Genomic DNA, 25,008 nt, shown 5'->3' with positions numbered 1-25,008 from the left:
ACTTGCATGACTTCAGTGTTCAGTTGCAGTGCGTTACTGTGCACTAAGGAGTCATTTGGCTGTTTTCAACCTTTTTCTTCCTCTTATATAAATTATTTAATACCTCAAATAGGGCAAGCCATGGTACAAAGAGCATGACACCTGAAGAGATCCTGGAGACGTATGGAAGGAGGGAGTGGAAGCATTTTAATACAGTCAGTGGAATGGTTTCCCGATCAGGTAGCTATACTTCAGCACGTCCTCTTTGAAATTGCTTTGGCCTCTTCAGTGCCTCATACTACTAGTTCTTGACATGAAAAATTAAAAATACTTGAGCTGAGAATTACTGGCATAGGTAAATGTTTTGGGGAAGAGTTGATTTTTTTTTTTGGTGTGTGTTTTCAACTTCTAACACTAGAGTTCAACTTAAATTTAGGCTACTAGTGACAAGACAAATGAGCTGACTATGTAGGTGTGTTTTGGTCATAGAGATGGGTACGTTGTTCCTTGATGAAGTAGACTGAGATTACCAGCCAATCTCATTGAAGACATACTTGTCAAATCTTACATTTTTCATTGTCAACTTGTTACCATCAGTGCTGTTACTGGAGGCCTATGTGCAGATGCAAAGAACAGAGCAGATCTGGAAACAAAACTTGTCCTGCAATTGAAGTTTCTTGGTTTTAAGCTGGGAGTCACTTTGAAGGAACTGTGACTAGGTTTGTGTTCTTGCTCTGTGCGTCCTCTCCGTTTTACTTTGATACGGGCAGTCATGAGTAATACACATAAAGTGCTCAGTTAAGTTACATTGTCCTGTGAAGTGAGATTCTCCTTGAGATTTTGCTGACATAAACTTGTGCTTATTCTAAACTGCGTGTAATCATTTGCAACAAGGTAGAAGAGGTTTCCTTTTGTAATATAGCAAATGTGCCTTTCTTACTCATTGAAAAGTGCACTTGGTCTCTCTTGTGAATGTTAATCTCTGTTTTGCTGACTTGTCTCTTAGGTATATTGACAAATAGCACAGACAAGATCATGAATAAAAAAAACCCACTGGATAAGTCCTTCCACTCCTCGGAAACTCTTGTTGAACATGACCTCAGTCTGGGGGGGACATTTGGACCCTCCTGATTTTGTTCTGGTTTAGGAGCTCATGTAATGATGTGAGCATGCTTCCCCTTGGGCTAAAGCACTGTCTGCAGCATGTGCTTGCAAAGGACAAGACTATGTGTAAGACCTGTCCAAATGTTTCTGAAACACCTTCTCATACCCTTTGTTTCCACTGCTAGGAAAACAGATACTTTGAAAGAGTTGAGTGATGCTGTTCTGACTCTTAAAACTTATGGTTCTCCCCCATCTCTTTCACCTTAACTTTCAGAATCTTAAAATGTATTTTTAAACTCTCTGCCTTGATATAGATGAACAACTTTCAGTTGCTAGTTATCAGAGTCAGAAACAGGAATAAGGGTTAACAAAGATTGGGAAGCAGATAATGCTTATTACCAGTAAAATCCAAATGGGAGCTTGTACTGTTACGTAAATGTATTTAATCAATTTGTGATTAATACATACTGTAAGGATTTTTAAACTAGATTCATTTTTTATTATTATTTTTTTCCAGCTAAATACTATTTGTATGATAATTACTTTGACCTGCCAGGAGCTCTCTTGTGTGCAAGGGTTGTGGACAGCTTGGATCAGGTAAGATCTGGATTGTTTGAAACCTTTGCATTATCTTTCTCTTCCCTTGCCACTCTTCTTGCATGTATTACTAAATGCATTCAAAGAGTGTACAGAAAAATGTCAAGGCCTTTAGCTTTTTTCTTTTTTGGAGTTTTAAATGTAGGACTTAGTGTATTAAAGTTGTCTCTGAAGCTAACTGTGAGCTTCATGGCATGTTCAAAATAAATGTACTTCCACAAGAGGGCACAAATAACTAGGGTACGCATTGAAATGCACTGTTTTCTCAAGTTTACTCTGTGATATGCAGAATATAGTTCTTAAAATCACCTTTAATTATACTTCATGATATTTGAATTAAATTTAAGGTAAGGCTTCTGAATAACACAGTTTGCTAATTTGCAGTCTGTTAATGAGTTGAAAAATTAATTCCATCCTTTTATAAACTTGTTTTTGTCTTAAATATTTTGGTCTTTGTGTACAGATGTAAATACACCTCTTAAATAATATCCAGGGTTTTTTTTCTCTGCTAAACAGTAAGTTTAATTCTTAAGGTGGAAAATACAATTGCTTGAACCTTTTTCAGTGCTTCTTAGATAAGACAGAAGGTCCTGAATCTTACGTCTGAACTTTTATGCTGATTGATTTGGTAGTGTTTTAAAGAAGGCTTGAATCTTTAATATGTGTGCAGCTGGGTGTAGGAGAGGGTTCTCTTACAGTAAGTATATTAGTGTCAAAAGGGTACGAATGTAATCTTCTGGCTAAAGGTGCCCAAGTGCCGCAGCACTGAAAATGGCAAATGCTAAACTTTGTCTGCAGAGTGAAATTCAGAGTGGTGAGATTGGTATCTGGGATCCCTTTGCATACCAGCTGACTTGATGGTTTAGCCTCTGCTCCAAAATAGCATGCTGAGTAGATTGCTGCCTAAGTCCAAGTGCTGCACAAAGAGTTAGCTAAAGCTAGCTTATCCGGAAGCACTGAGGACGGGTGCACTATAAGACTCTTAGTTTTGTGCATGATTAATCTCTTTCATCTACTGTTTGCGGCTTAGGAACCTGACGCGGATGTGACACCTGTATTGTATTGCTTCATTTTATATTTGATTTGGACTCAGCACAGATCACCTGCTTTTCGAAAGAAAAAACATATTATAGCATGCATGTAATAAGACTGAACATACAATTACTAGTCTGCAAGCTAGAACACTGACCTTGGGTCAGTGCTGCCTTCAGCCAGGGTGAGTTCAACTTGTGCCATTTCTCTAGAGAGCTGCCAGAAGAGGGTCATGCATCCTCTTTTATCAGCTAGCAGCTATCAAGTATCTTACTGTGCTTTGGCTTGGTTTTAATGGGAGTGCCATAGTAATTCCCTGGGATGTTACCGTCAACCAGTTAAGAATGATGCAAAGCAGGTGTTGGGCCTCCAGCACGTATGCCTGCAACATGCTACATCCTAAGGATTAGAAACCACAATATTTTTTTTCTCCACATTTCTGAAGGAAGTAGAGGCTTCTGTTCTGGGACCCTGTTTAATAAAGGCTATTTTCTTATCACTTTCAGAAAATATTATAGGATTAGGAATGCTTCCTACTGGAAATTTGCTAGGAATACGTTTAACAGTTATTTTCAACTCTGAGGTCAAATGTTTTGAAGGAGGCATACCCACATCTGTCCTCAAAACAGCAGTCTGAGGAACTATTAGCCCATTGCACTGATTTTTTTAAAAGAATCAAACAAAAAAACTGAAATGCCAAATTGAAGAGCAAGTCAGCTGCATGGAATATAAGGGGAGCAAAGAGTTGAATCTTCCTGTGCCAAGGTTAGTGCCATCACCACTAGGCAGAGAAGCTCTCTCCAGTATCTCCTGAACCTGACTGAATAATGACCTCAGTTAGCAGCTAATGGAAGCTTGACATATATGAAAGATATTCTCTCTGTTAGTCCTTTTATGTATTTCTTTGGCAGTTTGCTACATGAATGGATTAAACCAACCAACCAACCAAATATAAAAGCCACAGCACTGTATCTTTATAAACGCCAGAGCATTTTATCTTTCCTTCTCTTAACCTACAGAGCTGGTGGATGATAAGCAGATTGCCATAGTGCTTGTCAGTTGTGCACAAAAAGCCTTGTTTGTATGACTTGCTGGTTGTGAAATTAAGAGTGGACTTTTCTTCTGGAAACCTCCACAGCAGATTGTCTGAAATAGCAGTTTACTACAGTACATATAAACTACCAGGTTTTGGTTCATGATGTTAAGGGTTTGGTTTTTTGTTTGTTTGCTGGTTGGGTTTTTTTTCAATTTCTGAATGTTTTCCTCTCTAGAAAAAGCTTTATGCTTACAAAGTGGTTCATTATTCAGGTTATCAGTGCAATGGTCAAGGCACAGAGGACAATTAAATGTACCTTTGTGCAGGTGTGGAAAGCCTGTAATAACAACACTACATGATACTTTACACAGTAAGTGAACTCAAAGAGATGGTAACGCTTTGCTTCTGCCAGTAATTTGTAACCCTGGGCACCTCTGGCAGGCTCTGTAGCTAGTCCTGTTCTCTGTCATATTGGCTGGCTGTGTAACTGTATCTGTGTTTAATTCAGTGCTCTTAAAATCTGTGGAGTTTGAGAGTGCTGTGAGGCTCAGTTGCTTGAGAAGCTTTTCCTATCCCTTGGTGAGATGCTGAATGTGTGGATGAGGTCAAGCTCTTCTGTACCTGGGAAACTTTCTAGGAATGGCAAGAGACTGTTCACAAGTGCAGATCACCGTCCCCTGTCTTTCTGCCAGAGCTGGAGTTTGGCAATTGTCAGAGTACAGTGTAACAAAGTGCCACTCAGCCTGGCTTCTGGAGGAGTGTTTAATTCAGTGTTGGGGGTGGAGTTGTTGGCAGAAGAGCATTACCTCTGTATTCTAGCAAAGGGCTTTGCCGGTTCTGAGGGTGAAAGGTTATAGGAGTGCCAGGCTGCAGATAATGTAAACCTGTTAATTAACTACAGTATTTGCAGGGACTTCTTTTTCCCAAATGTCAATGGGGTGACTCAGTAAGTTGCTGTTCTGTCTAATGTTCCCTTTTTCGTAATGTTTTAGAGCTCCTCACATACAAATACTCTCTCCTTTCCCTTTCTTCCCCCTGCCCTACTATTTCCTTCTGAAGCAAGTAGATAACTTGTCTGCAGTTACCCAAAGTTCACAGTAAAGCTGGGTACTGAGTCCCGATCTCCTGAATATTACTGTCTAATAGTGTTTTACTCTGTTTTGAAAATGCTTTTGTTTATTAATTACATTCCTGTCACTGTTCCAATATGAAAGCTCAAAATAGCTGACACTTCATGTAATGACTCGATTCCTTTTGACACTTACAGCATGATGGTCAGAAAAAATATGACTTCTGGAAGGACATGGTGGCTGCTATCCAGCACAATTACAAAATAACAGCTTTTAAAGGTAGGTGGGTTCACTGAAAACTTACTGTACTAGCTGAAAATATTACATGTGCTTGCTAGAACAAATACATTTGCAACTACACTGTAGGTTACTCAACACAGCTTTTACTTTTCAGTCTTGCAAATGGTTATGTGGTAGACAGATGTTTATCCTGAAATAGAGCATCTTTAGCATTATTATTTCTATGTAGCTTACCTGGAATAGCTGGAACTCTTACTATTTTTAAACAGCACTTGTGATATGCCACTTCATTGAATTTGGAGGGGAAAATGGTTTCTTCCTGTGATTGGTATGGTAATGTAGACATTCTTGAACTGTATTTTTATTCTATCCCTTGTGGTGTTGTAGTCCTAAAGAAAATCAGAAATGCATTGGGGAAAAAAAAGTAGTAACTAATCTTTGATAATTTTCTTTAGCACTGTAGTTTTAATTAGAATTCCTTATGTAGAATTGACACAATGGGGGGGAAATAGTTTTCCTATTTCTTAAAACTTTTTAAAGTTCTGTCATTCTTGTATCATTTTACTATAAATTATTGAGGTGTTTTTTTTTCTTAGTAAGAGCCTTCCTCCACCCAAAGCAAACTTTATAATACTGTAATATAAATCAGTTGGAAAACATCTTGGATAACCTTCTTCTTTTCCTTCTTCATAGACTCAACTTCTGAGTTTTTATTAGGCATATAAAATAATAACTGGAAAATACAAGTTAATAACCTTCTATGTGTGTACAATTAATTTAAATTCTTTCTGTGGGCTTTTTGTAGAAAGATTATCTGCAGATCAGTTCAGATAGAATTACCTCTGTTAATGCAACATTTGTTAGTTACAGGTGTAATTTGCACCTTCTTAAAACTTAGTTTTGTTCACCAGAGGTATACTACTTTACCTATTCCTCTAGGGACTCATTCATACATGAAATAAATATACTTTGTTTTCTGCTGACATTAAACCCATTCTAATAAACTATTTTTTAAATGGTTCTGTTAATTCTTTTTTCAAATTATGAAAGCTCTTGGTTTTAAAAGTTGTGGATTATGCAGTACTTAGCAAAAAGAATAATTTTAGAAGAGTCATTTGTGAATTAACTAGATGAAACAAGTTAATGTCTGATATTGAAATTAGAAATAATAGCTTTGTTTTATTTCTATGAGTGTCTGCTTGTATGTACACGTGTATGTTTATGCATATATCTACTTATCTGGTACCTGTGTGTGTATGTGAGCAGGGAATCTGCATACAAACAGATGTGTGATGTGACTTAATCCTTTCTAACTGCTATCAGTATTGGTACTTAATTTAATACACCTTATTTCTGTTATAAGTCATGAGGCACATTCACAACAATGTTAAAAATGTAAGAAATAACTGATAGGCATTAGTCCGGATAAAGCTCTGTAAAATCAGAAGTAAATTTGCTTTTTTGTAATGCAGAATGTGTACACTACTTAAATATTTTAATACATGAATGTACTGTGCTCTGTCATGCAGCAATTTGAAAGGCCTCATTATGATCTTATTTTCCTATTTCATAATGTCCTGTTGATAAATTGTTGCAAAGGGCGTCAGAAGAACCGAGGAATTTCTTCCTGTATCACTTATCTGTGATATTCCCATGAAGTATATGTCTCTTTGCTTCAGGTTACCCTGTGAAATAAGAATAATGGTACTCATCTTCTGTCACAAGTTTGTGCCAAAGAGATCTTTTTTTTTTTTTCCTCAGCTGCAAGCTTAACATTATTCCCTGAGGAAACTCCTAAACCTGGCTCCTGCCTAACATCTACATACCAGGAAGCCCCACCATCTTTCTTAGCCCAGAGCTTGGCCTGAAAACCACAGCCTCTTAACTCCGTGCCTTTGATGCCTTGTAGAGGGTTTAACCCTTCAGAGAAAAGCAGTGCTTGTTAACAGTTAGGCAAGGTAAAATTTCTAAAGCAAACTTACTAAGTGGTCAGTTGAGGAGACACAAAGTTCCCAAGTTGAAATGCCATCTTAGTAGTGCCATTGTCAGTGACGGAGCAGAACGACTGACCATTTTATTTTTTGAAATCTGTGAGTGTTTGCAAGTCACTTTGGTTTGTTGACAGTATGCCCTTGATTCTCGATGTCCCTTTTTCACATGATTTCTTTGATCATAATCAGGTGTCTGGTGGATTTTGTTTTTCATTGTCTTAGCTATGGTAATTGCCTTAGATAATTACACTATGATTATTTTTTTTGTAGCCGTATTGTCCTGACTCAACTTAATGAAGGGTGTTAACCCACCCTTCTGTTTGTAAACAAGTGAAGAACTGGGACTTGCAGAGGAGGAGAGTAAGAGGGTTCCAGAATAGCTTGTGCTATTCAGATCATCTTTTCTGAAAAATAACTAAAAAAAAATATATATTAAAATGGAGTAATCTATTAAACAGTACTATTAGCAAAGCATGACATCAGATACCAATGAATACAGATACTTTCTTTCAAAATAGTAATTTCTTACCTAATAATACCTGCAAGAATGCTCTCTGAAATTAATATCCAAGTTGAGTATTAAATTATTTGAGTAATCCTTTTTGTAAATCTGTAATTTATTACTAGAATATTTTGCAGCTTTAAAGTTAGTAGCATTAGTCTGTATGTCTTTCATTTGGTTTATATTCTATATAAATTAGAAAATAATTTTTAAAAGGATGGCATGTGGCAATGTATTGAGACTATAAATCATAGAATCATAGAATGGTTAAAGTTGGAGGGACCTTAAAGATCATCTAGTTCTAACCTCCCTGCTATGAGCAGGGACACCTCACACTTAGACCAAGCTGCACAAGGCCTCATCCAACCTGGCCTTTAACACCTCCGGGGTGGTGGGGGGGCATGCACAACTTCCCTATTCCAGTGCCTATACCTATTTGTGGACAAATGTCCACAACACGCTATGGAAGCAAAATTTGATCTTTATAGAGGAGCAATGAGAGCATGAAGTACTGTATAATTATTTCCACATGAAAAATTTCAGATCTGGTGATTTTTTTGGCAGAGGAAATTGACTGATAACTTCTTAAGCAGAACTTTGCAAAATGTCTTCTCTAAAAGGCTGCTTTATCTCTGTCTTCCATGATTGTCTTTCCCTATCATTTCTGACACTTGCGAAAACTGTAGCATCTGTGGTTATATAGTGAAATGGTATATTTGTAATATTTTCAATAAATTCATTAGATTATATTTAATTTTTGAAGTAAAAAGATAATGGCTAATATGGTAACAGAGACTGTAAATTGCCCATGAAAAGGCTTGTTGGGATCTCCTATCAGATTTCAGAGACACATTTAAGAAATTTGTTTTTGACCATTTTTTACAAAAAAGAAAATTAAGAGAGAAACAAAATGCTAGATTTAAAAACTGGTTTTTAGTAATGTGCATTTTGTGTTTTATATGATTGATTGGTATTCTGAAGTGGCATGCTGATGTATGGGAAGTGTTACTTTGGGAAGGAAAATTTTGGATCTTTCTGAACTACTCCATTCAAAAAAACCATGCATGGACACGCACACACACACTCTGACAGTTTTTTTATTCCAATTTATGTTATTACTCTTTTTTTCTTGGCAGAAGGTATTGAATCTAGATGTCTGTGATATGTGCATTATATCCTTTATATGCAACTTCAAATACAACAAAAGAAAAAGCAAAGATGCTTTTTTGGCCAAAAGAGAACCCTCCAAAAATTATGCAAAACATTAGAAATTCCTAATGTTGATGTAGTCCAGTGATGAGAGATCATTATTTGTCTTAACTGTGAAAATGATAACAAAGATAGAAACAAATAAATTTGCCACACTTCTCTGGTGGACTTTGTAGCTAAATACAGAAGGGATTGTTTGGGTGCTTCATGTGTTTGAACACTTAAGAGCTACTGAAATTGGTCTCAGAAATAATTTTTGAAGCCTTTGGAAGTGAGTTTTGTACTATTACAGGCTCTTATGTTTTTATTTTTATCTTGTATTGGATTTTCTTTACTCTAATGCTCCTGATCCAGAAAATACGATTTCTGGAAGAGCTTTATATTTATGTAGATTGCTGCTCTTCATTTGGAGAAAATATATATTAAAAAATAAATTTTAAATCTTCTCAAGGTTCCCTCTGAATTGAGAATCCAAAGATAAAATTGGGGGAAAAGCTGTGCTTGTGCCACAGTTCCATGTGCAATTTCTAGCTTTTCAGTGTTAAGTGGTGCTTTCATAAATGGTCCACTGTCTGAACACTGTGAAAACCCTCCAAAAAGACAGCCCTGAGGTACTAAGCTGTAGCCTTATTTAAAGTCCTATGTATTCATTCAAGGAACAAAGATGTTAAAGCACAAAACCTGACTTAAAGTGGGTAAACAATATGAATACTGTCTAGGCCCAGGTTTTTGTGCAGAGACTAGTTCATTGGAATCATGGAAAAGTAACATACTGCTGAGCACCAGGCTTCTCCAGCAATTTGAAACATGTACTTTGGCGTATGTTTCAGATGTAAAACAATTAACCAGAAACTTTACAACTACTGGGCAGTATTTTCCAGCTCCAATACCTAGTCCCTCTATTTGTTTCTGAAACAAAACTGCCAGATTGGTTGAATGTGTTGGCAGCAGCACCTGTTATGTTGAGATACTGGAAAGTACTGTTGAACTAATGCAAGGGACTGTATAGGGAAACATTTTTAGTGCAAAAAATTCCTGTGAGATTATAATCAATATTTGGCCTAAAACAGAAAAGTAGAAAAGTAGGGATAAACAATTCAGACTCAAGTGTCTAGAGTTTCATTTTGGCTTAAAGGAAAACGATCACAGGTTTGCTACTTACTAATTGTATTCCTGTCCATTTGTGTGCAATATTTATAATAGTAGCACATATTTGCTTTCCTAGGTCCACTTGGCTGCTAAAACAAGCAGATCTCGTGTTACGCTCTTTACCTAAGCACTTACTAATTTACCATGATGTAGTCAAAGCTACAGGCTTCCCTCACCAGCAACACTTAAGAGGAGAAAAAACAATTCTGCAATGTTACCTTCTTGGTAGTTCTTCTAATTAGCTATCCTAATGATGGATCAACCTAACGGTGTCCTCACTTTTTTTATAAATCCCAACATATTATCAAGTACTTGAGAAACTGCTTATTTTAAAGGGATGTAATATAGCAAGCTGCAAGTTCTGCTTGCATGAAGAAATGGTGATATCAAAAAACTTAGAAACATGAGCCTATATACTTTTAGTTCAAGTTGTTAAAAACTTCTGTTAAAAAAACCCACTAAGCTAAAAATATTAGTTCAAGAGTTGATAAGGTTTTGATGTATATGGTACTTTTAAAGCATGTGAATGTAAGTGGTCATTGGAAGAAGCGTGTGATCAAACTATTATGGTTTGATAATTTATAAACAATAATTTTACTATGCTAGCTTACTTAATACCATTAACTTTTCATAGTAATGTAACAGACTAACTTTTGTGAGATGTGTGTATGTAGTAAATACAATTATGTCTGCTGATTGCTGTCATTATTTGATACATTTTACATTTAAGTAAAATACAGGCCAAAGAGTATTGTGTTTTAAAGGCATGAACGGGTCAGGGAAAAGCAGTGCAAAGACAGTCTCCAGTTTTGGGGTGGTAAAGCTGTTGTGCTTTTATGTCTGCATGCTTGTGCACATATGCTCTTCTGGATTTGGTGACAGTTTTATTGTGCTCTGAACATTTTAGTTTTACAGAATGTTAGGAGCTTAAAAAAACACTGAATAAGCTTGTTGCTGCAGATTATAATTTTGCATCAAAGAAAGCTGAGTAGGTTTCTAGGCTTCAAATCTGGTTGCTTTTTGATATTGTGGAAGTTCTAGATCTTCAATAACACGTAATAGCTTGAAAATCTGCCTTTCTGCAGGATAGTTATTCCTTAATAAGAAAAATGGAATTGTGACATGGTATGCACTATATTAGGATTGTTTTCTTGACTCCTGTTTGTTAGTTTAAAGATGAAACTGACAGCAGACTAACATCACTAAAGTATATATTATCTGTTTTGATGACCGTGCTGTATCTGAGACTGTATACTTTGAATAATACCTTCAGTTAATTCAGGTATAGGAGGGTATGATCAAGAGTCCTGGAATAGCTACTTTATTTGTTATGAGGACTGAACGTTAAAAATCCTGTTTGTTTGGGGTTTTTTTAATTAAAAAAATAAAAGAAAAAAAAAAAAGAAAAAAGAGAGAGACTGCTGCATTATATTAATTCATAAAATTTTAATGTTGCATTCATTTGGACAATTGATCATAATTTGAAAAAATTTTCTTATGAAAATTCTGTTAAAACATATAATATTACTCTACTAGGTTTGAACCACTCTCTTCCACCTTCTCACTCCCTCCTCCATTTCTGTTGCAAAATTGAAGTTGCATGACCTGCTAGTGATGAATCAGATCAGCACCCTGTTAAAATGGTCTGAAGGAGAAAGTGTCAGGATAGTGTAAGTGGGATGTTGTTAGATATGAGCAAATAGGAAACCTGAGAAAGAAGAGTGAACGTAGTCAGAGGAGTAGAGACCATTAGATTCTGAATTGGGCAGTTGGAGCCATACTTGATCATTCTCCATGAGATCAATGACAGCACTGCCAGAAGCCTGGTCAAGGTATCCTTTCTTGTACTCATCATACGTGTACATGAGTGGGGAACCGTTTTTGTAGAGTGCAACCCAAACATTTGTACCTTTTGCATGTACATGGTAGGAGAAATAGTACAGTCCAGGGATCCTGCAGGTGAAGATTCCTGTTCTGGGGTCATAGTGTTGCTGCCTATTGTACAAGATTTTATCAAATTTGATGGGGACTGTTGCCCCAGGGTAGGCTTTTGAGAGGATGACACTGAAAGCAGACACGGGCATCCCTGTAAGAGCTTGGTTTACTCCTCCTTTCACGAAAGACATTCCTGATAGCTCCCGAGACTCCCCTGCTTTAATGTAACCTTCGGGCATCTGTGGGATTACGGCTTGGCCAGGGGGACCAGGAGGGCCTGGGGGGCCTGGCAAGCCAGGCTCTCCGTTGTTCCCTTTGGGCCCTGGGGGTCCAGGGGGTCCCATGGGTCCACTTAAGCCTTTCGTAGAAATACCTGCTGGGCCTGGCAGTCCTGGTGCTCCTGGCTCACCTTTGGCACCGGGGGCTCCTGGCAGGCCCGGGGGGCCAATGGGGCCTCTGGTCCCAGGTATTCCTGAAGGCCCTCTGGGGCCTGGCTCACCGTTGATCCCTGGCAGTCCCTTAACTCCTTGTGGACCCATTGGACCAGGCAAGCCAGGCAGCCCAGCGTGGCCAGCATCGCCTTTCGGACCTGGGAAGCCTGGGTGTCCCTTAGGACCAGCAAGACCTTGCTCTCCTGGGTATCCTGGTTTTCCCTCTAATCCTGGTAGGCCTCGTTCACCCTTAGCTCCTGGGAATCCTGGGGGGCCTGCAGGGCCCATGTCGCCTTTGGGCCCGGGCAGGCCACTCTCACCAGGCAAGCCTTTGAGTCCTTGAGGGCCCATGCTCCCTGGTGGCCCAGCAGGCCCTGGTTCTCCTGGAACACCAGCTGGGCCTCGGTCTCCTTTAGGTCCTGGAAGGCCAGCAGGACCTTCAGGCCCTCGGTGTCCTTTCATTCCTGGCAATCCTGGCTTTCCAAATCCTGGGAGACCTGGGGATCCAGGCAAGCCTGTGGGTCCGGGGTGTCCCTTGGCTCCAGGGATGCCTGCTGCTCCTGGAGGTCCCATTGGCCCAGGCTTGCCGACGCCAGTTTCTCCAGGTTCTCCTGGGGGACCCTGGGGACCTGGCATCCCAGCTGCTCCGGGTGCACCTGGTAAACCTCTGTCACCTTTCATACCTGGCTGGCCTGGAAGACCATTTTCACCAGGCTTCCCTATACCAGCAGGACCAGGGAGGCCCCGAGGCCCCTGTGGGCCTGGAAGACCCCTGCTACCTGGGCGACCTGGAATGCCAAATCCATTTTCTCCCTTTTGTCCATTTATACCAGGGATACCTGGCTCTCCCCTCTCGCCAGGGGGACCTCTTGGCCCTTGAGCTCCTGGAGGTCCTTGTGGTCCTGGCTTGCCAGGAACAGACAGTCCTGAGGGGCCTGGAGTGCCAGGGGGTCCTTGTGGCCCTCTTGCTCCTGGGAGCCCAACAGGTCCAGCTTCTCCTTTCTCACCAGTTAGTCCTCTCTCTCCTGGCTTTCCTGGTAGACCTGGCATGCCTGGCTTTCCAAGGGCAGAGAATCCAGGAGGTCCTGGGGGGCCAGGGGGGCCTTGGGGACCAGGACTTCCAAACCCTGGCTTTCCTGCAGGACCTGGTTGACCTCTTGGTCCAATAGGGCCTGGGGGGCCAGGCGGTCCTTGTTCACCCCTTACCTGCACACCTATGAGAGAGAGAAAAACAGGTCAACCAGGGCAGCCACAACAGATTTGCAAACTTGTAGCATGGTGGTGAAAATGTGTGAAGGGTGAACTTAATTTGAACCTCATAGAAGCCCAGTTTCTAATACTTGTGGTCACTGAGAACCAGATGTTGAGGGCAAAAGTATCTCAGAGCTCTTAAATGAAAAATAAACGAGTGCAAACATGTTAGAGTTGTGAGCTACAAGGCCTCTAGAATTTAAAAGATACTGTGCAAGTAGATGTTAACTATTAAGAAAGAAAGAAAAAAAAAAAAAAAAGAACCAAACAACAACTCGGTAACTGACTAAGCAGGTTATCAGATTTGCATCTTGGTGATGAATGAAACCAGAGAGAGCTTCCTGTGCAGGTGTAGCTGCTTTTCTGAAACTACTTGATACTACTTCAGTGTAGTGAGATTTTGTTCTTTCCTCCCTTTGCACCTCTGAAAGTGGGCCATTGCTCTGGTTTTTTTTGTAAACATATGAAGTATTTTCAAATACTGTCTTAAAGATTTTTGTTTGTCGTAAACATTTCACAGTGACAAGGTCACAACTGATAGTACTGCAGTCAGAATTTTAGCATTAATACCTCATTTTCCTAGGTATCGAAACAGCAGGTGGAGCCACCTAACCAATGTCACAGAGAAATAAGCAAGCTCCCTGCTTAGTTTTCTGTGAACTTTGGGGGAGCTTGCAGCTTCCTTTTGGAATTAAAATGATGATTTGTAGACATATTAACATGAATACTGTGAGACCACTTCAGTAGTTTGCTATGATGAGTGTAAACTTAAGAGGTAATTTTAAAAATAAAAACTGAGGGATATAGGAAGAGCATGAATTCTGTTTTTAATAATGGCAACATATTCTGTTTAATGCTCATTTAGAAAAGACTGGTAAGATCGACAATTGGACCAAAGGTTGCATTTCAGTTTCTCACAAAGACAGCAGTGTGTAGGAGTTATATATATAAATGAAATTTTATGCAGTGACTGTTCTACTGTCTCTTAGATAATTGCTTTTTTCAATCTGTCATTAGTCTTGAGGAACCAAAAATGAGATGGAGTAAGAAAGCTATTCTTGTACATACTGTATTTAAAAAAATAGATGCCTGTATATGAATTACATTTTATTTTTGTTTGATATTGGATCTGCAAAGTTGCCCTCTTGTGTTGCCAGGAAAACTGGTCTTGTCTACCAAGCATAGAGAGCATTTTCATTTTTTCTGGTGCATTTTGCACTCCTTTCTATCTCATCCTCCTTAAGGCAATGAAAAGGCAGATAACTGTTCAAGTCCTACACGTAGAAAGAAAGCACTATCTGATTTATTGACAGACTGAAAAAGCAAACATACTTCCTTCTCAGCTGCAAAGGAGATTGTGAAATCTGTATCACTGACAAGTCTGGTGTAGTCCTTGGTATTTTACTGGTGATGTTGAATTTCTTACTGCTCAACTCCCAGATTCAGTAGGGTGCAATTGCAAGTTGGTTTTCTTGTTACATAGGTGACATAGAAAATTGCAATAACTACATCATATGAAAAAAATAATTTGGAAAAGGCTGAAGCATGTCAACATTAACATGTACCCTGCAGCAGAACCAGCATGTAAATTTTTCTTTACATATCACACATTTTCTCTTTACCACAGATAAAGAGCTCCTATCGGAGAAAACAGTGTACTCGACTGGAGCAGACTGAATTTATTCCATAGGTTCTATCTGGATAGAACTTCAAAAACTCTATGTTCACATCAGAGGACACAGGCAGGTCAGATCAAAGCCTCAATACAAATACGAAAAACAGGTTCCTGAGCTAATGCTATTTCAGTTGTGAAGCATTGTGGGAAAAATAAGACTACTTGCTTTCTTAACCATGTTTTAGATGCACCTTCATATCAGTCCTAGGTTCCCAAAGTGGTGGGTGGTGGTTTTTTTGCATGAAATGCTGAAGGCTGTCAGTGTTCATGTTGTTGCAGAGATTTTCTGTGAGGACCGGAATTGTTTCAAAATTGTGCTGCTTTTAGATTATAATGTCTGGTGATTGTGCTGTCTAGAGACAACAGCAAGTCCTCTGAGGAAAGGACAGCTGAACACATTAATGAAGTGGGATTTTTACTGAGAAAATTGAAGTTACTGATGGTTACTCTTTTGTATGTCTTGGCACATATCTTGATGCAAAGTTGGCTTGTTATATGCATGCTGTCAAACCTTATTTATGTATTGAATCAAATACGAAGACTTTAGCATAACCTGCAATAACAACTTACTTAAGCATTGCTGAACAGTAAGACTTGATTATTCTCAACTAGGACTTTTCAAAGAGATCAAGACAAAAACCTTCTAGTTTAAAATGTCACACACGTTACAGTCTGTGTTAGTATATGAAGTGAAGACCTAGTTCAGGATAATGCATTTCCTCCTTTAATTCTATTTTCTGTCTACCATGCTTCTTCTATTCTTTTTCTTAATTTGCTGTTGATTTCCCCCTTCCCAAATATTTTCTATAGAAAGGTGAAAAAACCAGTATGAGAAGTGAAGCAAGTGAAATACGGTAGAAAAAAAATAAGTAAATATTGTACTTCACTTTAAAAATAATATAAATATGTAAATTATTCTGAATAAAGTAATGGAAAAACACTATGAAAAGTTAATGAGGGGAGAGGGAGGAAATGCAACCCTAACCCACAGGCAATTCTGGTTATTAAGTCCTCAGAGTAGCTATTTGTGCATGTACCTAAATTCAATCTGAGAGTGATGGTAGGATTCGAGAAAGTCCTTGTGCTGAAGGCATGGTATGAAACTGTGACTACTTTGGTACAGCCCAGAACAACATTTTGGGGGATAAGTTCCCAGCCATCCTGCTTTCACTTGCTTCTTACTGCCGAGTTTTTGTGTTACACGTAAGTGAAAGCTGGTTGGGCTTTTAGACCAGGGCTGTATCTTTGGACTCAGTATGTGCTGCTCATCATAATCTAGTCCAAAGGATCAGACTAGAGCTATTCTGAAATAAAACCTCCTAAATTAAGGTAATGTGGATTCTATGTCCTGAGCAGCAACTGTTCTGCTCTCCAGATCAGCTTTTGTTGTGCTACCCTATTTTTCTAATGCAGAAAGAGCCTAAAATGCCGGGTTTTGTGTGTGAAGAGAAGCTTATTTGCAAATCCTATTTTCTGAGTCCCTCAATTCAGCTTCCTCATTTCTACCCAAGTATGATTATTAGAACCAACAGTAGTTGGGATACAGAAAAAGTGAAAGCTATTCTGAATAGTGCATTGCTGTCTAAAATAAAATAGTGTTCAGGGGGTAGGGCAGGGAGGGATGTTTACAAGGAACTCAGTTCTCTTAATTTTAGTGGTGATGACTTTGAATAGAGACTGCTGATCATCTTTTGGGGGACAATTCATCAAACAAAACAAGCACCCAGGAAGTTAGAAGCTTTGATATCAAGTTACTAAAAAAGCTTTGGCCTAAGCATGGAAAAATAAAATAGAACTCATAGTTTCAAACACCGAGTAGAGCCACCCATTTGACTTACAAGGACAGAATGGATACCCAGAAATAAGATGTCACAACGTATAGCATTGCAATTATGTATTGCGTATACAAACTGCCTGATACAATAAGACTCATTTATTAAACGAAGAGAACATTTTATAATACAGCTGTAAGTTTTATATTGCAAAGAGATGAATCTGATAATTAAAGTATAAAATTAAATCACTCTTTAAAAAACTGTGTAGGGGTTTATAATTTTTATTAGTACGTATCAAATTTTTGTCTTTCTAGATTAATTTGGCTGTATCAGACATATATTTAAGTTCACATCTAAGGTCTGTTTTAAGTAGAGATGACATAAGAGAGTATGTAGTTCTTTTTGAATATTGTAGGTGACAGGTCTGTTAGAACCCCTAATGTTGAATCAAGAAATTTGAGAATAATTACCATGTTGTACATAGTTATGCACACAATCACATTGTATTATTCCCACTACTGAAAATCAGATCTCTAGCTGTGATTTTGTTTCTGCTCTATATGCCTTTGATAATTATTGTATATAAAAAAAGTCTGTGGCAAGTGTGCATCTTTGTCAATAGGACTGCCAAAGCCACTGCTAGCTCTTTCTGCAATTATGACATTATTTTAATAAATCTGAACTGTTAGTGAAAGTTGAATGCCTATCAAATATACATAGAGGTTGTCTTCATCTATTGACCTATTAGGAATAATCGTGTTAGTTTATTATTATCAAAAAAATAACAAAAAGTAAACTTACCTTCACTCTTTACATTGAATGGGAGAAAATGTGGCCCCTTGATGCTAGATTGTTTCTGGTATTGCTCAGAAAAATATCCATCGCTACCATGGACAATGTTCAGACAAAACAGCAGCAGTGAGGATATTTGCAAGTGCATGTTTCCAAATCTGTTCTGTGATAAAAATGGGAGAAAAAGTTTGTTATAAAGCAGAGCTGTTCAGATCTATTTCTTGTGCATGGCTAAATGAGTTTCCTTAAACTATTGGTATTAAAAGTAACATTATTTCACAAATAACTTTCATTATTTGTGAAAAAAACCCTAAGAAATAGGGAATAATTATTGCTATCACTTTTGATAGAGCTTTTGTATAGATGGCTTAGAGGCAATAGTCCTAGTCATTAGAAAATAATAATTTTAAATGGATGCCAGCCTATTTAAAACTACTGTCTTCAGAAACAGTCATTGTTTTCTGAGTTACATTAGGGCTCTAAGAGCAAGTTCAGGCATTGCACACATCAAAACTCCTGAAACAAGGAAAAGTGTCCAGTGGAAATACATAGACACTACCACGACCTTATTGCCCCTGTCTAAAGCTATATAGCAGGTGAAGTATCAAGTCCTCACTCTTCAGCATCAGTGGCAAAAACCTCACATTGCCTTGCTTGAAACCATGCTTTTATCTGTAGTCTTTCAAATATCCCCAGTGGCAGGAAGAATGCTGTCACTGGCCCTTAAATATCAACCCCTTCCCCCCCACCAGAAAACATCTATCCTGTGGAAATTACCTTCAAAACCAAAGAAATTGAAATGAAATCACAAAATCACATACCAGAATGTTGTGGAGCTGCAATGCAGAGTAGAAGAGCAGTGAATCCTCCTCTGTTGAGGAGTTCTTCTGCCACTGGTGAGTGAGCAGAAGCTGATAATTTCAAGTGTCACCCTTGAGTATTTATACTATTTTCCTCTTAGCTGGGTGACTGCTGGGGACAAGCTCCTCCTCAAAAATCAGTAAGCAGTAATTATCTATGTGTATATGTGTGTTTTTTAGGGGTGGGGGAAGCTATTTTGGGCAGTCATCCTAGATCCTGTTAAATGTTGTGTTTTTTTTCTTCTTCCCTTGGATTTCTTATTGTTGATGCACTTGAATTGCTCACAGTATTTTCTAAAATTGTATGGCCCCTCTGTTTTTAGAACTAAGAAAGGTAACGTTGGAAAAAATAATGAACTTGTAAGTAAGGTTGATAATTTTAAGTGCTTAATTCTATGATTTGGATTTCTCTCGTAAGTGTTTTAAGGAAAAATCTATGAACTTTAAGCTGTTACTTTCAGGGGTAACCCCACTGAAGTCTATAGAGACTACTTATGTGAGTAATTGTTAATTGAGATATGAGTGGAGAATTTATAATCAATTAAAATGTTTGTGTGAGAAACTGAAGGGTACTTTTAAGCAGTGGTTGTTTCAGGAGGTTGAAGCTTTTTTGAGCTTTTCTGCATTTAATTATTGACTTTTTAATGGTTTATTCAATCAAATGTAGTTATTGCTGTACTTCTACTAGATGCATGTTTTTCCTATTAAATAATTTCAGTTTAGTAAACTTAATCTGCTGGTTTAATGTTGGTGTATCAGACTTGATTTCAGTTTGTCTTTTTTATTAAAATATAAACTGGTTTTAGCCATTAAGAAAGTTTGTTAAACTAATCTTGCTTAACAGACTGTATCCACACATTGAGTTTTCTTTTTTTGTGTAAATAATGGAATCTTAGAGTTTCAGCATCATTTTGGTCAGTACTAAACAGGCAGTCATTTTCAGTCCTTGAATTGTTTGTGACTCTGAAACTTCATTTAAGATGGAAAGACAAAATAAGAAAAACCTTTCTCATTAAGGATGAAACTGTAGAGCTAAATATATAGTGCACTTTCCTTTAATAAATATTCTCAGCAAAAGTACTTATGTATGTTACCTATGTATTAAAACTCTTTTGCAAATTGCAGACTTCTTTGACATTGTAGTATTCGGTCTTGTAGGAGCTAGATTTTTGGATGTGTCTGAAATTCTGTTTACCTTGCACCAAAACTTAGTCGAAAAACAAAGATAAATTACATCTGTGTTGTTCCTAAAGGAAGCTAAGCTTATGCTACAAGTTACTGTCATGGTAAAGCAAGCATATATTTTTCAAGTTAATTTATGCCATTTGTGGAAGCTGTCTGGGGAGCCTTTTGATGAGTTAGAAGCAGTACCTGTGCAAAAGAACATGTATGTACTGGTATCCTAATACCAAGTGTAGACATCCTGTAATAATGCAAGGGCACTAGCATGTTACATTATAAGAATGCTAATAAATAACCTGCGTTACTGGGAGTTCTCATGCATGCTAGGTACGGAAGGGACACCTGTTACTGTTCCAACCAAAAGATTGAGCTGGTGGCCCTGAACTCTGCAGCTATCCTGTGGAATGGCAGGTTAATGTGGGCTGGATTTTAGCTGCTTTGTGTCTTTGTTTTATTCCACACTGTCCAAGTAACAACTTTTTTTTGGCTTTTATGTATTATGGCAAATATCCTAGAACACAAGTTACTGTACTGAAAGAGACCAATGGACCATCAAGTCTATTCTGCTTACAATTGTGCTAATTCCTTTGCTTACTAGAGAGCTGTATTAATGTTGTGTTTTAAAGACTGCTGCAGTCATTTATTTAATGTATTGTTGAACAGTTCTTTTCTTCTATTCTTCTTCCTAGCCATCCTCTAAACAACACTATGTTCCATTTTTGTAAATAAACCCTTTCCACTGCAGAGGGCTTCAGACTGAAGCCTGCTTTCCTCATTAAGTTTGTGTGTCCAATCTGGTCAGTGGTTTTTAGAGAATGTTTGCGTGTCTGAGATGTCCACTCCCTGTGCATGCGTTCAGTTCTTTTTAATCTTTTGAAGAAGGAAACTTTGTCCCCAAGTTGTTTGTGTAACTTCTCAAGGTGCTTTATTTAAAAATTATTCTCTATAAATTCAAATGAGAATCCAATCATCCCCTTTTGACAGAGGCAGCAAATGTATGGGCATAGAGTTTATTTCCTCTTTGAAGAAATAAAACTCCAGCTTCTTTTTTTGGTTCACATAAATCCAAAAATAGCTTTTGATTTGAAAACATTTCAATATACAGCCCTTAGTGGGATGTGTGGTTGTTGCTAATTTGACAATATTTGGTTAAGGAAGTTAAGAACAGCAGGTGATGGTTTTATGCACACACAGTTTCATGCTAATTTCTAGCCTAATTCATAAATACCCCCAAAGCAGGCACACTTAATGTTACAAAAGCACCAATAATGTACAGTGATATTTGCCCAGCCACCTCACTTCCTGCCTAAACTCCTTCTGTCCAGGAAAGTAAATAATCTATTTGTCTTTGCATAAATAGGGATGATTGTGGGGTCAAAAGGTATATACAGCCAAACCTGTTGTCCTTGGGTTTAACCCAAGCTCTGCCCTATTGTGCTATCTTATTCTCAGGTTTGAGGAGGTTTTTTTGTGGATACTGGAAATTGAGCTAGAATTGGAGTTCACTTCTTTTGTATGTTTTCCTTTTTGCTGTGGATATTGTTTATTGGCAGAGTACTAATATGCATTTAGCTCTAAGCACACTCATGAAAGCTAGGCTTTGGGATATATTTGCACATGCAAAAATACATGCAGTAGACATACCTGTTTATATCTATTTGCAGTAATGGCACATTTTTTAAAAGATGGGTTATTTGCATATCTATTTTAAAAGTATAAACATACAGGTGCTTTTCATTTGATGCTATGCATTTAGTTTTCTTTACTTTCGAGTGCAGGTATCTCCACTATCCCAATAGTCAGCAATAATGGTGTGACACAGGGATCCATTGCACCCTTCCAGAATTTTCTTTTTAGTTATATATTGGCTGCTTCTTCCCATATAAGGGCAGCCATGGTAGTATTCCTTCACAACAGTGATTTAATAGTTTAAGTCCTAAGCTTAACTGCAATAAAAAGACTCAAAATAGTTTCTCTGGACCATATGAAGTAGGTACTAGAATCACAGTCTTTAATGCAGTTTTCAGCAGTCTGCAGTATTTCATCAAGTTTGCTGACTAAATGTTCAGTTTGCTGTTGAATGTTGTTAGAAAGCATGCACTTGCACATGCTTTCCAGAATTCTCTGTCCTTCAGTGTCTTACTCCCACAGAATGGAAACACGTGTGTAAGTGACGTGGAAATGGCACCATGCTTTGGGAAATGGGAACTGACTTTCACCGCAGTTCTGAAAGTTACTTGCCAAAGGAGTTGAATGAGTCCCATGATAAGCAATTGCTTACAAGGAAGAAAAGGGGAACAGCTTAATTTAAGCATAGTATTATGCAAAACTCAAAGAAAGACTGGGTTAAATCCTTGTGATAGTTAAGAACTGGCTAACTATGTTCCTGATACTGAGAATTTTCAGTGTGAATATGTTTAGATTTATTGTTTTGACTTAGAATTTATGATCTTGATTTTGCACCATCTAAGCAAAACCATGTGCTTAGATAGTTTCAAAGAACTGTGAGTTCTTTGAAAGTGAAAGTTTGCATCTGAACTCAGAATTTGTCTTACTCTTACTTATAATAATTGGCTTTTAGTCTTAATCCTGAAATTTGTGTAGTTTATAATTACTTTTCATGTTAAGATAGGGTACTCAAGGACCCCAGGGCTGTTTACTCCTTTTGTTTGGCTGGATAATGTCATTTCTGAAGAAACAGGCAAGAATGTGTTGTTGGGAGGTTTTTCCTGTAGTTTGAAAAGTAGTCGGAAAAATTAGGAGTAACTTGTTATTGATGACAAAAGATGTCAACACAGTTAAGAGGAAACATTTAATTTGCTTCTTATAGCTCAGTATCTATGTCAAGTGCCTTCTGATGGTGTCAGTTCTAGTTTTGTTACCTGCCTGAAGTAAACTTCGAAAATTCTACCCTAGTCTGTGATAAGTTTTCCTCTGTTAACGTGCTTATACTCAAAACTCCTCATGGTACTTAGCATTTTGTAATGGACTGTAATAACCTGTAGCACCATCTCTGGTGAAGAAATTCTCCAGTTTCCAATTTTAAGTTTTCAAAGACAGACACTCAGGAGTTCCTAAGAGAAGTTTGAAAGTCTGCCATGAAACTGAAGAAGTAGTTGGGTTTCCTAGTTTGTGGTGCACTTTATGACACTCTGGAAACTCCTAAATCCTCTCCAGTTCATGGTTTAAAAGCATCCTCTCTCCCTTTCTGTCACACAATGCTGGAGAGTGTTTGCGTGCTCCCGTGATAGCAGCCAGGTAAGCCCTCAATAGGAGTGCAGAGGAACAAATTACTCCTCTATAGCTTTTTTACTGGGGAAAACTAATGCAGATGTTTTTCAGCTTCTTGGTACTCAAGTGAAATGCACCCAAAGAGACAGGAAGTAGGAAAATCTGTGAATTCAATACAGATGGGAAGTCTGGGGGGTTTTTTGGGTTTTGTTTTGATGTTGTTGTTTCTTTATTTTGTCTTGTAATTGTTGTTACTTTGTGTGTACATGGAGAGTATTTTCCAACACTAGCCACTTGGACTGCATGGGACTAGAAAACATCTCAGTGAAGAAATTTTATCTTGCTAATTGCAAAATAATATTTCATTTGAGTTTCAGAATGCATTTCGTTTTTTGTAATTAATAGATGCTTGTTATGGTAATGTTCGGGGCTGTGCAGTCCTATCCATATTCATATCGCCATTCATACAGTAAACAATCCTCAAATAAACAAAAGAAACTCTGTTAGTCCTACAGTCCTGGATTAGTCTTTTTATAGATTTAAAGCCCTTGTACTTCTAACACTTGTAATTGTGGTTGAAAAAATGTCCTACTTTCATGTAGTAATGGAGAGATGGTCTGTATTTAGTCTGGAACTGCAAAAATGACTGGTTGATGACCAGTTTGTTCTGTTCAGGTCAGGTAACTGTTGATCACAAGAACTCTATTTAATATAGCAGTGCATTTAAATAGATGACACCCAGTTAAATATTTATAGTTGTATCCTGAGTTCACTTGTAGAGGCACTGAATGACAGTGCTGAAGCATCAGAAAAGGATGTGTCCCACATGGGTTGTAGAGAAACCTTTGAGACTTTAATTTCTGATGTACGTTCTTCAGATTCAGATACTATTGTAGATTAATGTTTTTCAACAACACTACATTGTTTGTGGCTCCGTTTCATTATGCATATATGAAGATAAGGTAATTTTCACTCATCTTCATGCTTCCTTTAATTCATGCTCTGTTTTTTGTCTGACTTTAGTAAAAGTGTTTACTTTCTTGTTCTACCTCTGTGCATGCTGGACTTGAGGTTTCTTTCAGACTCCCTTGGACTACAGTAAATAAAGTAGAAACCATGGTAAAAGAAGGGTGGGAACTACCCCTAATTTTCCATAGATGAAAAACTTCAAGCACCTTCTCAGGTATTCAGTAATTAGAGGAATCTTCCAAATAGTTGATGAAAAATAGGTGTTACAGGAGCAGGTAGTCAGCCTGCTGAATCGTCTCATTCATAAACCTCACTGCCTTCTGGGATTGGCACAATTGGCACAAAGCTGGTTTTAAACTTCATGTTTAAAAACAAGTGCCAGAGATGGGGAAATAAAAAAAAAAATCCAGATTTTTATAGCCAGAACAAATACAGGTTGTCTGAGTTCACTTTAAAAATAAGAGATTTGTTAGTTTTCTTAAGAGTGGCATTTTAAATATTGCTGGTTCCTTTTCATTTATTTAAATTGAAACTTAGGAAAGTTTTGGTTTTGTGTGCATATGAACTTCCTGTACTCTCCCTTATCCAAAATAAGGTTGAATTCATGGAGCCTAATTGTTCCTGATGATTATTAATAGGACTGGTTTTAGTCTTACTGAGCTGCGATTGTATTTTTGCAAGCATTATCAGCTTGTAAAAAAAGTGCTAGAGAAGTTGCTGGTTCTGTTATTACAGAAAATGCATCAGGTCTGCAAAGCTTTACAGGTGACACTGTATTACCTGACTCATATTCACAAGCTTCAGTGTCTCCCACATTTCATAAAAATGACATGAATGTGATGGGTGATATTTTTTTTTTTTTAAGTACTTTAACCAGAAGACTGTCACATCAGAGATTTGAGAACTGACAGAGTTGTATATAAGCGGTTCATAAGTGGAGCAGGTAGACTTCCCAGACTGCTCTCTGGCTACGTAGAGGCTGTTGGACTTTAGTGGTG

General features: G+C 37.9%; 2 protein-coding genes across 3 annotated transcripts in view; one reads left to right on the top strand and one right to left on the bottom strand.

Moving 5' to 3' along the window:
• Window positions 1–25,008, top strand: part of NT5DC1 (5'-nucleotidase domain containing 1) — a 135,755-nt gene that overhangs the window by 5,101 nt on the left and 105,646 nt on the right. For both annotated transcript variants that reach the window (XM_051614125.1, XM_051614124.1), the window contains exons 4-6: window positions 113–219; window positions 1,601–1,680; window positions 5,016–5,097. In XM_051614125.1, coding sequence (XP_051470085.1) covers window positions 113–219; window positions 1,601–1,680; window positions 5,016–5,097 — 269 coding nt within the window. The remainder of the gene's footprint in view (window positions 1–112; window positions 220–1,600; window positions 1,681–5,015; window positions 5,098–25,008) is intronic.
• Window positions 11,336–18,622, bottom strand: COL10A1 (collagen type X alpha 1 chain). The gene is made up of 3 exons (XM_051614123.1): window positions 18,590–18,622; window positions 17,778–17,931; window positions 11,336–13,489 (listed from the first exon to the last, which is right to left on the bottom strand). The coding sequence occupies exons 2-3, from the start codon at window positions 17,914–17,916 to the stop codon at window positions 11,595–11,597; spliced, it is 2,034 nt and encodes a 677-aa protein (XP_051470083.1). The 5' UTR covers window positions 17,917–17,931; window positions 18,590–18,622; the 3' UTR covers window positions 11,336–11,594.

Source organism: Apus apus, chromosome 3, assembly GCF_020740795.1.
Source record: "Apus apus isolate bApuApu2 chromosome 3, bApuApu2.pri.cur, whole genome shotgun sequence".
Lineage (NCBI taxonomy): Eukaryota > Metazoa > Chordata > Aves > Apodiformes > Apodidae > Apus > Apus apus.
Note: the sequence above shows the minus strand (reverse complement) of the source record. Positions and strands in the feature narration are given on the sequence as shown.

Bases quoted from the DNA above. Each gene is read 5' to 3' on its own strand.
- COL10A1 (XM_051614123.1), bottom strand. From the start codon at position 17,916: ATGCACTTGCAAATATCCTCACTGCTGCTGTTTTGTCTGAACATTGTC. The intron at 13,490-17,777 runs GTAAGTTTACTT...TCTCTCTCATAG, and splicing joins ATTCAATGTAAAGAGTGAAG to GTGTGCAGGTAAGGGGTGAA.